Source organism: Dysidea avara, chromosome 13 (assembly GCF_963678975.1).
Source record: "Dysidea avara chromosome 13, odDysAvar1.4, whole genome shotgun sequence".
NCBI lineage: Eukaryota > Metazoa > Porifera > Demospongiae > Dictyoceratida > Dysideidae > Dysidea > Dysidea avara.
In genome coordinates, this window is record NC_089284.1 from 3,852,075 (window position 1) to 3,867,849 (window position 15,775).

The 15,775-nt window shown below is 39.6% G+C and overlaps 2 protein-coding genes across 5 annotated transcripts in view; one reads left to right on the top strand and one right to left on the bottom strand.

Annotated features, from left to right (window-relative positions):
* Positions 1 to 9,231, top strand: part of LOC136242868 (myotubularin-like) — a 10,854-nt gene extending 1,623 nt beyond the window's left edge. Inside the window, exons 4-14 of the mRNA XM_066034362.1 lie at positions 1,306 to 1,448; positions 1,496 to 1,583; positions 1,636 to 1,749; positions 1,800 to 2,011; positions 2,066 to 2,174; positions 3,582 to 3,777; positions 3,830 to 4,009; positions 7,932 to 8,093; positions 8,266 to 8,619; positions 8,844 to 8,962; positions 9,011 to 9,231. Coding sequence (XP_065890434.1) covers positions 1,306 to 1,448; positions 1,496 to 1,583; positions 1,636 to 1,749; positions 1,800 to 2,011; positions 2,066 to 2,174; positions 3,582 to 3,777; positions 3,830 to 4,009; positions 7,932 to 8,093; positions 8,266 to 8,619; positions 8,844 to 8,962; positions 9,011 to 9,149 — 1,816 coding nt within the window. The 3' untranslated portion in view covers positions 9,150 to 9,231. The remainder of the gene's footprint in view (positions 1 to 1,305; positions 1,449 to 1,495; positions 1,584 to 1,635; positions 1,750 to 1,799; positions 2,012 to 2,065; positions 2,175 to 3,581; positions 3,778 to 3,829; positions 4,010 to 7,931; positions 8,094 to 8,265; positions 8,620 to 8,843; positions 8,963 to 9,010) is intronic.
* LOC136242867 (RNA-binding protein FUS-like) overlaps positions 9,096 to 15,775 on the bottom strand; it is an 8,505-nt gene continuing 1,825 nt past the window's right edge. For 3 of the 4 annotated variants that reach the window (XM_066034358.1, XM_066034360.1, XM_066034359.1), the window contains 11 exons: positions 14,951 to 15,048; positions 13,624 to 14,898; positions 13,241 to 13,356; positions 13,135 to 13,182; positions 10,959 to 11,022; positions 10,853 to 10,909; positions 10,692 to 10,796; positions 10,576 to 10,636; positions 10,189 to 10,253; positions 9,322 to 9,529; positions 9,096 to 9,267 (listed from right to left, as the gene is read on the bottom strand). In XM_066034358.1, coding sequence (XP_065890430.1) covers positions 9,228 to 9,267; positions 9,322 to 9,529; positions 10,189 to 10,253; positions 10,576 to 10,636; positions 10,692 to 10,796; positions 10,853 to 10,909; positions 10,959 to 11,022; positions 13,135 to 13,182; positions 13,241 to 13,356; positions 13,624 to 14,898; positions 14,951 to 15,048 — 2,137 coding nt within the window. In that variant the 3' untranslated portion in view covers positions 9,096 to 9,227. Of the gene's footprint in view, positions 9,268 to 9,321; positions 9,530 to 9,615; positions 9,772 to 10,188; positions 10,254 to 10,575; positions 10,637 to 10,691; positions 10,797 to 10,852; positions 10,910 to 10,958; positions 11,023 to 13,134; positions 13,183 to 13,240; positions 13,357 to 13,623; positions 14,899 to 14,950; positions 15,049 to 15,775 lie in introns of those variants that run through there. The other variant, XM_066034361.1, reaches the window with a different exon arrangement.

Below are 15,775 nucleotides of genomic sequence, written 5' to 3' on the forward strand. Positions count from 1 at the left end.
CCAGTTGGTGAGAAGTCTCAGATCTTTTCCAGACTAACAGCATAGATAACATCCAACCTTATCGAAACACTATGAGGAAGAGTTGGTTTCTCTTCCCTAGGCGGTAGGGAAGTTTGAAACCGAAAATTTGTATTTCTCTGTTTGAGTTTTCAAAGAAAGCAACTCTGTGCCGGAAACCCAGCAAATTATTTGCTTAACACTGTGCATACTTTTTAACTACAACAACTCTGGATATGATCTGGTTAACTAGCAAGCTTCATCTGGTCCTTTGTGTGGAGCATGAACTTTTTAAAAATAAATTTTGCATCTCGTGAGATACTTAAAATGATATTTATGTGAAGAAAACAATCGTGCCTCCGATTTCATGGTGGATCTAGCAATGGGATAGTACAATGAATGGTAAGGGGTCAATTTGTAAAAGTTTATTTTTCAGATTGTGGGCCCTAGCTACCTACGCTATTGCCAGTGTTGGGAGTAACGCTTTACATAAGTAACACGTTATGTAATATTATTATTTGTGTGGTAACTAATTAATATAACGAAATACGCTATAAAAACAGGTAATATAACTCAAGTTACTGTACTTACTATTGTATGCATTACCTAAGTAATATAGTTACTGTAACGAGTCTAATATTATTACTACAAGTAACGAAGTTACTAATCTACGTTAGTAATTCACTGTGTAACGCCTAGCCACAATGAAGCCTACTGAATGAAGCTTATTCACCAGCTTCTTACTTATAACCAAGATTTGCACATTGCCCAACACCGCAATCATGTCACATGATAAGGTGGTAGTTTCACATGTGACAGCTGAAGGCTGTGGCCACAAAGTAATATAATATGTAATATTATTATAGTTACTTTATTTTTTGGGTAATATGTAACTGTAACTAAATAGTTCTGTTGCAAGTAATATGTAATATATAAAAAGTAACTGTCCCAACACTGGCTATTGCAGTGATTTGGTGCTTTCATTTTTAATATGAAACAACCTCCTGTCCACATGTGAATTCTAATGAGAAAAAAAGCTAATAATCTATCAGTTTCCTGGCATTAAAGTAGCAAATAAAACATTACATATATAGTAAAAATGAAATATTGCCTAGTAGTGAAGACCACTACTATTTTCTGTCATAATACTTACTTTTTTTTTGTAGTGAACATCACTACTTAGTATTGTGGCAGAAATTCACTATATGTGTATATACTAATTTTTTTACTGTGTGTTTGGCTACTGTATATGTTATGTATTTAACCTCCCTACCTGTATAAATATGGTTATGTCACATCATGTGATAGGTTGACTTGTGAGAGTCAGACAAAATGTGAACAATGGCATGAGAGGATAGTGCAGGCTATAAAGCCTCCGTTAGCACTGAGCAAGTTGTTTGCCTTCAGACATTCAGCATATTGCAAAGACAATGGTGTCCACCATGAGTCTGGTAACTCCGTATATAACATAACATCTATAACAGCCATTATTCCATAGAGGAACTTGATTGGATTAATACGGAGTTTGAACGGATGAAGATGAAATCAGCTGGCTGGATTATTACTGATGCTAATAACAATTATGAGTTAGTTTTTTGTTTGTGAAAAGCTTCTGTTTTCAAATGTTTAATTCTACAGATTGTGTTCCTCATACCCTAAGCTTCTAATAGTTCCAAAATACTACACACATGATCGATTAAAAAAGATTGCAAAGTTTCGCAAGTCGGGACGTTTACCAGCAGTAGTGTGGAGGTATGTGGCTCTTCTAATAAACTGTATTTGTATGATTGTTTACTACGTAGGGACCAGAAAACAGGTTGTGTTTTAGTACGAAGCAGCCAACCACAGGTTGGTGTATGGAATTGGCGAGAACAAGAAGACGAGAAATTGTTGGAAGACATCTATAAAACATCCATTAAGGACTACCACAAACGACTGCTCATATTTGACCTACGCCACTATACTGCTGCCCTAGCTAACAAGGCTGCCAGAGGAGGGGGATATGAGTATGAAGGTAAGAGACTATGTCTCTGTCTGTCCCCTCATTATGTCATCTCTATTATGATAGACTATTATCCCAACTGTGAGGTACAGTTCAAGGGACTACCTAACATTCATGCTGTTCAAAAGAGTTTTGTATCCCTGAGATCTCTGGTACATGAAGGAGGATCTGACGGGTATGTATATGCATAGTATAAGTTAGTGACCTTTCTGTATGCTAATTACCAAGATAAGTCCTATTATGTCAAAAGATGAAAGAGTTTGTTAACACCTTGAAAAAAAATTGGTGGTCCCGTGAGAGGAGATGTATGTTGGAAAATCAGCACTAGTAGAAAGGAGATGTGTGCTCTGAAATGCCTTCCCCTCGATTATGGGATATATAAATTTACATGGTTAAGCTAATACCTATTCAGTGGTCTCTTCTCATGTGTGGCATCTGTGTGGCTGTGTACAAGTCTCCATCCCAGAGAAGAATACTCATGAGGTGGTGATAGTGTTGAGCTCATACGCTACAACCCACACTTGCTTGTTATGTGTTGTGACAGCAGAGGGTAATATTTAGTAATGCAATAGAGGACAATAGGCTCTGTTGTGTGTATGGATAGTCCAAATAGAATTCTGAGTACACTAAAATATTGCTGCTACTCACCATTCAAAGAGACGTTTGTGTACTTCCTGCTATTGTATTTAACACAACAAAAGTGCGATAACTTTTAGACCATGCAATTTACAATAATCTCTGCTGGTTATGGTGGCAATGAAAGTAGCCAGTATACTACTTTTCATGTGGCATCACTTAAATTTGTAATGAATATATAAACCTTACGGGTTTACCAGATAACATGTCTAAAGCATGCAGGTGTCTTTTAATGGAGCACCAAATTTGGTGTGGTGTTTACATACAAACAGCCTAGGGTTGAAACAAATTTGTGTTCATTAAAGGTATGTTTGTGTATTAAATTAGGCATTGGTTATATAAACAACTTACATAATTTCCTATGATTTCCTTATTATTTACAGAGAATTGAACACATTGTATATGAAGCCAACTAGGTGTGTTACACAAAGCATGGCATCACTTCTATCAGACTGTAATTTTGACTTATTGATCTGCTGGCTACAACCATTTCCTGTTCATTTTCTAGTTAGGAATATTTGAGCCACTTATAGTACTTCCTAGTGCTGTTGAGTATTTTGAATTCATTGTAACTAATAAGGAAGGAGCTACTTCATAGGATGTAGCTGAGATATGTCCGTATATAGGATATAGCACACAAATACCTTGAAGATCTTAAAAAACTACCCTCACAATCACCTGGTTTGATATTGACAGTTTCCCCGAAATGAAAGATTAATTTACCGTGTTCACAAGGGGCTTATGTGCATTGTTTCATGTAATCATATCCAACTAGAAAATTGATGGTACAGTGAAACCTCGTTAATAGGGTCATCTACAAAGAGTGAATATTACATAATGTAATTATATAATGTATTAATGAGGTCATGTTTGAGATCTGTATTCACGGCTACTATATTGAGGTGGTCAGGTACCCTGTAAAATTATATTGATTATACCTGTATAGCTTTTTCTCTATGCTGGAACAATCCTATTGGCTGGATTACATCAGTCAACTGTTACATGTGACAAACCAGGTGGTGGAAGCCATAGCAATTAACTCTCAGCCAGTGTTGGTGCACTGTAGTGATGGCTGGGACCGGACAGCTCAGGTGATCTCATTGGCAGAGCTACTGCTTGACCCTTATTATCGCACCATCAAGGTGGGCGATACTGCTGATGTGACTCTAAATGTGTTGTTTATCATGTCCTCAGGGTTTCCAAGTGTTGGTTGAGAGAGAGTGGCTGGAATTTGGGCACAAGTTTGCTGAACGCTGTGGCCAACTAGAGTGTAGCAGTTCAGAACATAGTCCTGTGTTTCAGCAGTGGGTGGAGTGTGTGCTTCATGTCACTAGGCAATTTCCCACTGCTTTTGAGTTCAATGAAACATTTCTGGTGTGTATGTTTGTGTGTGTGTGTGTGTGTGCGTGTGCGTGTGCGTGTTGTTTCCTTGTGCAAGAAATTTTACTTACAATGCCTCAGTCTACCCAGCTGTTTAAATGGGGACCTGGCAACTGGGGAAGCAGCCACCCATCAATGGGGTACCTGGAGAAGCAAATACCAACTGTCCATGTATCACACAACAGGTGAAGGTCCAGGTGGACTTCTGGTGCCTACACCTTCACCTGTGGGACATGGTACAGCCTCCTGCAGGTTACTAGTCCTGGATTTGCCTGTAGTGACTCCTAGCATATGTGTAGCACACAGGTGTCCCAGTGCTGGTTCACTGGGTAGGCGTGACTGTGCTAGCATGGCAGCTTAAGCTTTTTGTGTGTGTGTACATGTATGTGTACACACATGATGTATATAGTGTGTTTACTGGTGTTTACTGTTGTGTGTAGTGGTGCATACTAGGGCTAGAACGAAGGTTAAATTTTAATTTCTGAAGCTTCTGGCAAGAACCCTACTGAACCTTTGAAGCTTTGTTGATTATGTTAGTATTAATGATCAAAATAGATCTATACCCATGATGATCTCACACTTTGTTACGACTATAGTACAGACTCTACTACAGCTGCTTAGATTGTGAATAATATATCAAAATTTGTCGAGGTTAGTTACATACTTTCAGGCTTAAATTGACTAATTAGACATGCTGCAGTTAATGTGTATATGTAGTGCTGACTCATTGCTTTACATCAACTGTCAAGATATGCAATTTACGGTCACTTCATTTATAGAACTATCCCTTTTTATATGTGTGTAACACCAGAATGAAGAGAAGCCATGAACAGTTGGCATGTGTGTGTCAGTTCACAATTGTGCTAACACCTTCATCAAACTGATGTTATATATTGTCATGGTGTTTTGTTTGTGACAACTGACACCTACATGGGTACTGTTATGTTATCAAGACAATATTGTCTGTTTGAAGACATACAAGTGTTGTGTGTGGGTTGAAGATTTCTTGATTTCTCAGTAGAAGGAAGTACCTCATGATTGTGGTAAACCTGGACTTTCATCTTTAAGTATTCAGGTAGAGAAGTTGATCTGACGGGCTATATATGACTCGATGGTTGTGATAATGTGGGGTGTCCAATGGGTTTCAGCTAGTGATTTTTCTGTCTTGCATACCAACATGCTTACTGCACTAATTGCTATAATTATAACAAGTGTGAAGTGAATTATTTGTGCGCATGTCGCTGTGTGCAGAGTTAGTGTACTCTGTGTGGTAGTGCAGTATATAACACCACAGCTTAGATAATACAATACAGGCCTAGTATCTTGTCCATGATGTGCCTTAGGACAAAGATGTAGCAGTGATTTCAATTGTGGTTGTAATTCTACTGTGCTATTGAAATACAATGATCTAGTTCACTGCAGTATATTATAACATTTTAAATTTAAAATGCCACTGCATGTATACATAACATGGTTGGTAGTGAATGGTGCCTGACCCAGACATACTATCCATACACTACTGCAGCTGGGCAGCTAGGAAACGGAAACATTAGTGTCATTATCATATTTAATATGTCCATTCTATAAACACCAGGCAAGGTTACAATTCTGTACAGAACTATCAAGTTGCTATGCACAGCTGTGCAATTTCTAGTTAATTATTGTTTTCTCTGCAAACAATCTGATGTCACTTTTTGACTTCCTGGGCCATGTCTGTACCCTGATTACACCTGGGACTATATACATACAGCTTAAACAATATGGTTTGCCATTGTAATGGCGACTGCCAAGCACCAAAGCATGCGTCTGGACATCTATCATTTGCACTTGTGTTAGTCTGTATTACATATGAACATCCGGTAGAGCTGAAGTCTTATCAGGGATTTGTTGCGGTACTGAGCTCTCATCCTATTGTCTGTAATAATGGCTTGTTTTATAACAAGTCACACAGTTTATCAATAGTACAAAATGTTTTGGTTTTATGTGTAAAACCATAGCAATTGTATATTGAAGGTGTGGTATTGCGTCACTCCTAGTATGTCTTCTAATAATTACAATTGTTTCATAACACTTGGTAATTACGAGGGGGATGTGGAATGTGGCTTTCCTGTCAGTCACCTTGCCATTTTTGCACAATCAACTAATCATGTGTGAGGTTAGTTGATGTTATTATCTCAGTTCGTATATGATGGATAGATATGATGGCGGTACTGTATTATGTACAGTAGTAGCATGTATATGTGTACATTTTTTTCACAGTCTATTATGTATGTAATACATGTGTGTGTTTTGCTTTAACCTGTCTCTAACTCATGCATGTTGCAACTCAAGAGCTGCACACACACACACACACACACACGAGTAAAGCTTTCAGCTCTTGTGCTAGCCTACCTAGTGAACCAGCGCGTGTGACACCCATGTGCTACTCAGGTACTATGAGTTAGTGGCAGGTAAATCCTCCTGAGCCTGAGGGCTGGCTCATAGCACAAAACACACGTATGAACAAAGGCTTATGGTCATATTACAGGTGTCTGGTAGGCACCAACTGCAGCTTGAAATCCAGTACATTATATAATGTGGTGTCATCTTTTCTTGTATAAGTTGATAAGTGTGGTGGGATAGCGTGACAACAATGAAAGTTGGAACAAGTGAAATGACCGGCTTCTGTACCTCTGCTGTTACCTTGAAATTGCACCAATCAAGGGTTTGGTATACAAACAGAACTATGGCTAGTATTCAAGCCATATATCAACTATAATATTAGCTGCTCAGCTGTAACAGGACATTTCAGTCACTACGGCAGACCTATCAACATACCACAAATAGCATTAATTATTTGGTCTAGTTACAGCCACAAGAGTAAATGGCAATTTGTCCATGGATCAAGTAACATGTTCACTGCAGCCCTCCCAAACCTTAATATTATTGTTTATGATACATCGCTAGACCTTGGTGACATGGTATTGGACATGCATGTACTCCTCCTGTTCTAAGAAGAATAACTCAAGAGCAGTGATGTACATAGTTCACCAGTAGCCATACGTGAATAATATGATATGCTATTTTGAATGCACAAGCTAAAGTTTGCAATCTTCTTGTCTTAAACTGTAAACTGATTCCATTGGAGTGATATTCAAATTAAGCTTTGACTTACGTATAGCAGCTAAAAGAAGACAAAAGTTCATGCATGTCACAGATTAGTTTTGTGTGGTACTACAGAGGTATATGGCATAGCTGTGTGATGTGTCTGTTGTACCAACTCCATGTGCACACACAGGATGTCCCTAATACCAAACACTTGCACTGATATGGTAAATGTTTAGACAGCTAATGCAGTGTGTGTGTCCCTTTAATTTTTCACAAATTCCAAGTAGAACTCGTGTGGCCTTGCTGTTATAATATTAACCTTTAGAGAATTTGTCCTTGCCAGAAGGGAAATGCTGCAGATCAATTCAAAGTGCATGTATGTATGTGGATTTATGGTTTACTATTGATTCTGGAAACCTTATATATACAGGTGTAGTGGTGGTTCCTGTGGTCTTCATTTAAAGGATTCCCTCAGTATACCTGACCACACTCACAGGGCGGTGACCATTAACATGATATAGTTTAATATGGTTATCTTATGTGCCTGACTGTTAAATAGGAAGCCATCCTCAAAAATTGTATTTAACTGTCCCTGCATAGTTTAGTGGTATAATATAACATTGACCAGACATATATAATTGTATAATACTAAATAAACAATAAAACATAACTACACCTGTACATTGCTGTGTGTATGCAGGATATAGTGTAGTAAGCAATGAAAATTCCATATATAGTTGTAGCCCACTTGCAGTTGTAATGACGATGCATTCTCAGTATTAGAGATGGCTACAACACTTACCATGTATGGTTGACATTAATTTTACAGATACGACTGGTGTTACACAGCTACTCCAACTTGTATGGTACACTACTTGGTAACAACATACAACAGAGAGAGAAGGAGGAACTGAGCATCCACACAGAGTCACTGTGGAGAATGTTGGATGATAAGAAGTATATAAACTTGTTGTATGATCAACTGGACAAGGTAATGAATGACCTTTAAATGGTAAACAGGAACCTTTGATTGATTTTCCATGTAAATCCGTAATAGCATTCTTTTCTAGAGAGATTTTCATATATTTGCTATGGCTCAAACATAGTAATTAGGAATACTTTCACAATTTACTAATAAATTGTTTTAATTAATGCCCATGTAGGTTATAATGCCTAATGATCATGTGATGTGTTTGGTTGTGTGGAGGGAGCTCTACTCTAGTCTTAGCCACAGTTACCATGACAACAGCAAACCAGTTAGTAAACAAGACCAACAGGTTGACGATGAAATAGACAATATGAGCGATGACCTAGAAGACACATCACTTGTTGCTACTAATAATATACAACACAGTGCACCATTTGTGATGGAGACAATTCAGCAAAGAGTGAAACAGCTTGTGACCACCCCCAACTCAGCAGTTTCATCCAAGGACAGTCAAATTTTGAGCAATCAGTTGAAGGAGGAAATTGCTGACCATACCCCCATGGAGTCAGCTGATGATAGCTTACATCAGGTGATCTAGATTGCACCCATGATTTTTATTACTGTGGAACATGCAGTGTCCCATTTATCAAAGTATCCTGATGTCCAGTAAATTTATAAGGAATATACATACTTTGGGACCTATAGTATGATCCTGAATGATTCCTACCAACAGTATAGAAAGTAATACTCTTGTTACCACACTAGTGGCTTGGTGACCTTTTTGGGAAAAGAAAGTATGTTTTTTTTCTGTAGTGGGAAAAGGTTTCTGCTGAAGATGCTTCTAGAGTAAAATGGGTTCCAGACTATGCTGCCACAAATTGTCACCTTTGCAATGATGTATTTAGTACGTTCAACCGCAAGCACCACTGCCGGTAAGCAGTCAGGATGTTAATCACCTCACTTATACTACTCCACCATAGGAGCTGTGGTAATGTCTTCTGTGTCAAATGCTCAGACTACTATTGTCCAGTCCCTCATGAACTACTAACTGGTAACCACAGAGTGTGCAAGAAATGTCATGAACGTTTATATGATCCCACAACCAATGACAATACATGATTGGTACAGCTAATGCATTGTAATTATCAATTGTAATCATCTAAGGTGTGTGTTGTACTAAGGTTAGAATCATGATTGTTAATATGGTCGGTCGCGACGCTCCCTTCTTTGATCCGCCCTGTGGTGATAACAATGATGCAATAGTGGAGATCATGTGATGCATATTGTTTACCTGTTATCAAAGCCGCCCCTTCCGCCTCTGTCACCACCACCGCGTCCCCTAAAAGGACCACCACGCCCACCTCTGTCACCACCACGACCTCTAAATGGGCCACCACGCCCCCTTGGTGGGCCAAATCCTCCTCGAGGGGGGAAATCCATGGGAGGTCCCCAACCGCCACTGCCACCACCACCACCACCACCACCACCACCACCACCATCTAGACAATGACATTACAAATCATATGAAGCAGCATGAATAAATACAATGGGGAAGAATAATACTAAACAAACAAGTTAGTATAATAAAAATCCGTTTAATTTCAATTGTGGGTTTAATCATATGATACATATAATTATGGCCTAATTGGAAAGTTTCACAAACAAAGCAAGCTAATGGTAGTTACTGACAGACTTTCAGCATGAAACAGGTAGAGAAACAGTACTGTTTTACTGTTAGTATCTATAGGTATATAACAATGGTGCAAACAAAACTTTAAACAACATTAGGCTATACTACATTCATGTTGTACACATATTGAACAATATGTCACGACATGTATTTTTTAAAATCAGTGATTCAATGATTGCTCTATTAGAACATTTGATTAAAAATACATACAAAGAAATTCTTCCAAAAACCTATAAAATTTATTTTCAAGCAAGACTGTTCTATTAGAGTATTTTGTCAACAAGTGTATGCTTTATTGAAGTATTTGAACAATGCTTTATAAATGAACACATCTTTGACTTTATGTACTTATCATACAAACACTTTCCCCCTCCACATTATAGTGACTCTTAAACTACTTATGATTATAAATTTGTTTTGGATATTATCCTATCATACTTGCTTTTGCATACAATATAATAATAATACCTTCTGGTCTTGGTTCCTGACAGCGATTACACTCGGTACGTCGAGCAAAGTTCATGTTACCACAGCTAAAAGTATAATACAATACAACATAATAGGCACGCACACACACACACACACACACACACACACACACACACACACACACACACACACACACACACACACACACACACACACAGAGGCATAAACTGATTAAAAATCATTTATCCCAATCCCTAACATTTTACTTGAAATGTTTTGGGTACTTGACACTTGACCTCCGCTGCATTCAGCTATCAGTATAAACACTTGGCTTTACTTTTTATTTCAGGTACAACAATTTGCATTGTAACTAGTTATGATATTCTGCTAAATTTCACAGCTGTACTTCACATGCACACTACACACCTGGGGCATGGCCAGTCTCCAGAACTGAACATATAGTTGGGTTGTCCCCCAGGTGGTCCCCCTGTAGAGATGTCATTCATAACATCCTTGTTTATTGTTATCTCATGTGATCTTACCACCACCACCACCGCCCCCTCTTCTGTCTCCACCTCGTCCTCGGAATCCACCGCCCCCACGATCACCCCTACCACGCCCACCTCCTCTGCCACCACCATCATTTGCTACACAGGATACATACCAATTGAAGCCAGTGAAAATTTACAAACTGTTCACTTACATTTTCCATACCACATAGACTGCTCAACTTTGATATTAGTGCCGCAAAATTCTTTTCCTGCAATACACAAGTAATAATGCACTTATTGTGCTTAATATCCACCTACCGTTGAACCATTGTATGGCTGCTTCAGCAGCTGGAGGGTCATCATAGGTGATCCTAGCCTGTCCCTGGATGGGAAAAAAAAGAAGTGATGCAGTCACAAGGAACAGACAACATTGCATAACAGTGTTCATTGCATTGCTCAGTACAAGAATGAAAGAAATGCCAGTTTTATCTACTAAAAGCCAAACTGAGCAGACTGCTCTATAAGAGTATATTACTGGAAAGTGTGAAATGCTTGAGATCACGAACATGGAGCAAATGATATTCACAACAAACTTTTAAATTTACTGCTGACTTGACTAACTGCCCGACTTGATACCTTCAGCCAAGCATAACTTGACTAAAGCTAAAAAGCTACAGGTAAGGCTACAGGCTTTTCTTTACTGCTTGACATTGTTTCAGCCTGAAATATGCCTTTTAGCCAACCACAGCAGCTACAATGCATGCATGTAACACTTTCACACCTCAGATCAAAGGAACCGCCCGGGCTACAACCGGACAGTGATTATATAGACATTGATGCTGAAATCGATTGTGGGGATCGATTAATACTCAGGTGATTAGGATGCACAACTTGGATTTCACCATGAAAACCACTCAGACGGAGAGCATTTCATTATCCTCGCCATCCTACGAGTTGAAAAACGTTGGGCTAAGGTGAGAACTAGTGCTATAACTTACTTACTGATCGTTTCCACACATTTTCGAATACAGACACACCCCATCGCGAAGCTACCACTCTGCACGGAGTAACCACTCCACAAGCAAGCTTACCTATCTAGGCCTTTAGTGAACTTCATACTTTTTCCATAAACAATTCAATAGCACTGATTAAAAGATTAACCTTGCATAACCAAAATTTTCCATGATATTTCTAGGATATGTCTGTTCATCATAGCCAGATGTAACCAGAACGTGCTGACCCATAATCGAAAATTTTAGGTATGCATATATAATACATCCAGTGGCTGCATTCATATTGGCTTGGGTGATTGATCGCCTAGTACAGGCTATCAGCCTAATAAGTGTTACATATTAGCTGAAACAAGGGGCATTCGGGAATGTATGCCCTTGGCCCTCGGACAGTTGGGCATACATATCAGGCAAAGCCCTCATGCCCGTGCTACAACTATTACATGTTTCATGGATTAATCTTCATCCTCCTTTATGTTTCTCCCTATTTTACCACGTAGGTGTTGATTCATGGTAATGGCTACTGTTCTTTGTAATGCTATAACAGGTGGACTGAAAATTGAAACAGAATAGCTTCAGTAATTCACGTAGATGGGGGTGAATGTTCAGTAATAATTTTTGTAGTGACTGTTTTGATTGCAGAGGTGCTTTTTGTACTGTTGTTTATTTGTAATGGGTGGAACCATAGATATAATAACGTTTACTGGAATTGGAAACGGAAGCTGTGCACATGATGCCTTTGTATAGAAACTATACAGTGGACAGGTAAATTCCTTTAAATCGCTTTTACAGCACGTAGAACGGAACTTTTTCAAAAGTATTACATTACTAGAGTATAGAAATAGCCAGTATTTTAATATTGTTGCTGAGAGTTGAAACTGTAGTTGTATTGGGCCATGTAACCCGTAAATAAGTGTACAGCTACATATTGGAACACCCCCTAGACAACTAGCAAAGTTAATGTTAGGCCATTTTCAGGCTATTACTAGCTGTAGAAGTGTTTTATGCATTAGTCCAGTTGTGCTTAGCAAACTGTCACTTTTTGATGTTTTAAGACAAAATTCACTGCGTGGTTCATGGTGTTTCTATTCCTCTTGGTACATGTGACGTTCAGACAAAGCAACAAACCATTTCAAAATTTGGTATGGTGACTCTCTAATTCCTTGATAGCCAGGGCACACGTCTAGTTGTGAAATTAATTCAGGCACCATTTTCCTTTGATCATTTTGATGCAGTGTGCGCTAGTCTTTTAGTCATAATTGTTACAAAAAAAGATTAACAGGCTGTATTAAGAATATCCACTAGTATAGCTGCAGGTATACATGAACTCCTTTGTTACATTGTTTATTTAAATGCAAAATTTTCTTTTTTTAATGTTTTCACTTGTACAGATTAAGAACCCCAATGAAAAAATTGCATAATTTTATCACATTAAACAATTTCAAATGACCTAAAACTATCTAATACAACATACACCTGCCTACCTTAGATGTATCCAGTGTTATCTTCAGGTCATTGGTCCTCTTGTCAATCTAGAAAAAATGAGGCATTAGTGGCCACTGCTTTGCAATATACGCAAAATGGTAAAACCTTTATCTTGCCAAGAGAGCCAAACAACTCTTCCAACTTCTCGACCGTAGCTTCAGGGCCAAGGTTGGTGATACGAATAGTGCCATACACTGGAGTGGGTTCCACAGATCCTTCACCTGTGAGAATGTCCACCAGCATGTGTTCATGCATTAAACACACACATGTGCACACTTTTCACTGACAAACATAATTTGTACAGAGGTTTGCGGAAAGTTTGCAACAAAGCGTAAAGCGCCAACTGAAAAACGTGATCCATCAACTTTGAAATGCAAAACCACAGCTTTGATAGGTCACATTTCTGGTGACTTCCTGTATTGCCAAGATTCCACAATCCTCCGCAATAATAGTACAAAGACACAGTTGAAACGCTACCCTACACTCACCATAATCACCTCCACCACCACTGTATCCACCCCTGTTAAATCCACCACCACCACGTCCACCCATGGGACCTCCACGCCCTCGTCCAGGGGGACCTCCTCTAAAGCCACCACCTCTGTTACCACGGAATCCTCCTCCTCTACCTCCACGAGAAAAGTTACCACCACCACCACCATAGCCACCATAGTCTCTGCCTCCTCCTTGGAAACCACCACCTTGTGGGGGCCCCCCTTGGTATCCTCCTCCTTGGTCTCCATAACCACCACCACCACCACCATTATTAAACCCTCCATCATTGAATCCTCCACCTCCACCTGCTCCTTGTCCAGAAGTGTCACTATAGTTACCTGCTGCTGGCTGACTAGGGCTACTGCCAGTGTAGCCTCCTTGTTGAGCAGCAACAGTTCCAGTATAGCCCCCCTGATTAGGGGTTCCAGTGTATCCCCCTTGGGTTGGGGTCCCAGTATATCCACTTTGATTTGGTGTGCCAGTGTAGCCTCCCTGAGTGGCCGTGCCTGTGTAGCCTCCCTGAGTGGCTGTGCCTGTATAGCCTCCCTGAGTGGCTGTACCTGTATAACCTCCCTGAGTGGCTGTGGCTGTGCCTGTATAGCCTCCTTGAGCTGTGGTGCCAGTAGTTCCAGCAACTGCACCCTGAGTGTAACTACCTTGGTCAGTAGTTGTGGTATAAGCTCCAGAATAACCTCCTTGAGTTGCAGCTCCAGAATAACCTCCTTGAGTTGCAGCTCCAGAATAACCTCCTTGAGTTGCAGCTCCAGAATAACCTCCTTGAGTTGCAGCTCCAGAATAACCTCCTTGAATTGCAGCTCCAGTGTAGCCTCCCTGAGTGGTAGTGGTGTAAGCAGTACTTGTATAGCCTTGAGCAGGGGTGCCTGTGTAGCCTCCCTGAACTGGAGCAGTGGCAGAAGCAACAGCTGGAGTTTGGCTAGGTGGTGGTGGTGGTTGCTGCTGCCAATTATATCCACCCCCCATGGCAGCTGCAGCAGCAGTCGCAGCAGCTGCAGTGTTTTGATCTTGTCCTGCTAGCGGTTGTGTTGTAGTGGAATAACCAGCCATGGAATAGCCAGTTCCAGTGGCGTAGGTCTGAGCAGCAACACCTCCGAATGCAGCAGCAGGTTGAGCCGGTGGTGGTGGAGGTACCTGACTGGTATAACCAGTGTTTGTGGCAACCAGCTGAGTAGCTGGCGGAGGTGGTACAGTCATACCAGCTGTAGCGGTACCATAAGTACCATATGCTGCAATAGCAGCAGCCTGTTGACCTATACCCAAACCTCTTCTAATGCATTACATAAATGTATTATCGTAGCATACCTGCAGTGTTGTAGCCAGCATATCCAGCAGTTGCAGTGGTACTGGTAACTGTGGCTGTGCCTGCATCAGGTGTGGCACTGTATGTCTGTGTGGCGTAACTATGGTAATGCAAAACAAAGTTACATAAACAGTGTTCTTGATGGCTTAAATAATTATATAGAGATCTCTTCTAAGAAAATTAATTTAGGGACATTACAGCACTGTTTACCCATTACTTCATGTACTACTATTTATAGCCATGCACCTTGACAAATTAATACAGCACTACACAGTTTGAATTAAATACCCTCTAATAGTCCATCCAAATTTAATATACTGTATAACAGAAACTTCAGCAAAAGAAAATTAGAATTTTATCACGAGAAAACACTAGAAAACAGCCCAGTCTATTGTCCATAAGAGTGAAAGAACATGGACAACAAAAAAAAAAAACAACTACAAGAAAATTGAATAGCATAAAACATTTAGCCATTGCCAGTTTGCTCCATTAATTCACCAGTTTTACTATTTTGACAACAGTAAAATATCACCATAACCTAATACCTTTTCTTTAGATGTTTTAAACCGACTACGTATACTTATAGCAAGAGTACTGTATTTACTTGGTTAAACACAAATACAATAGCCTAGTGTCAAAAATTGGTGTGGCTACTACTCAAGGGCAGTCACTATTTGAGGGTAGCACCTTTGTAGCATAAGCAGCTCTTTAGGATTCAATAAAAACTATTGTTAAGCATTATTTCATATTTTAATACATTTCACTGTGATGTGCACTAAAAGGAAACAACAGATGAAAAGTATATCCTTGGGTTAAGAAGTGGACTA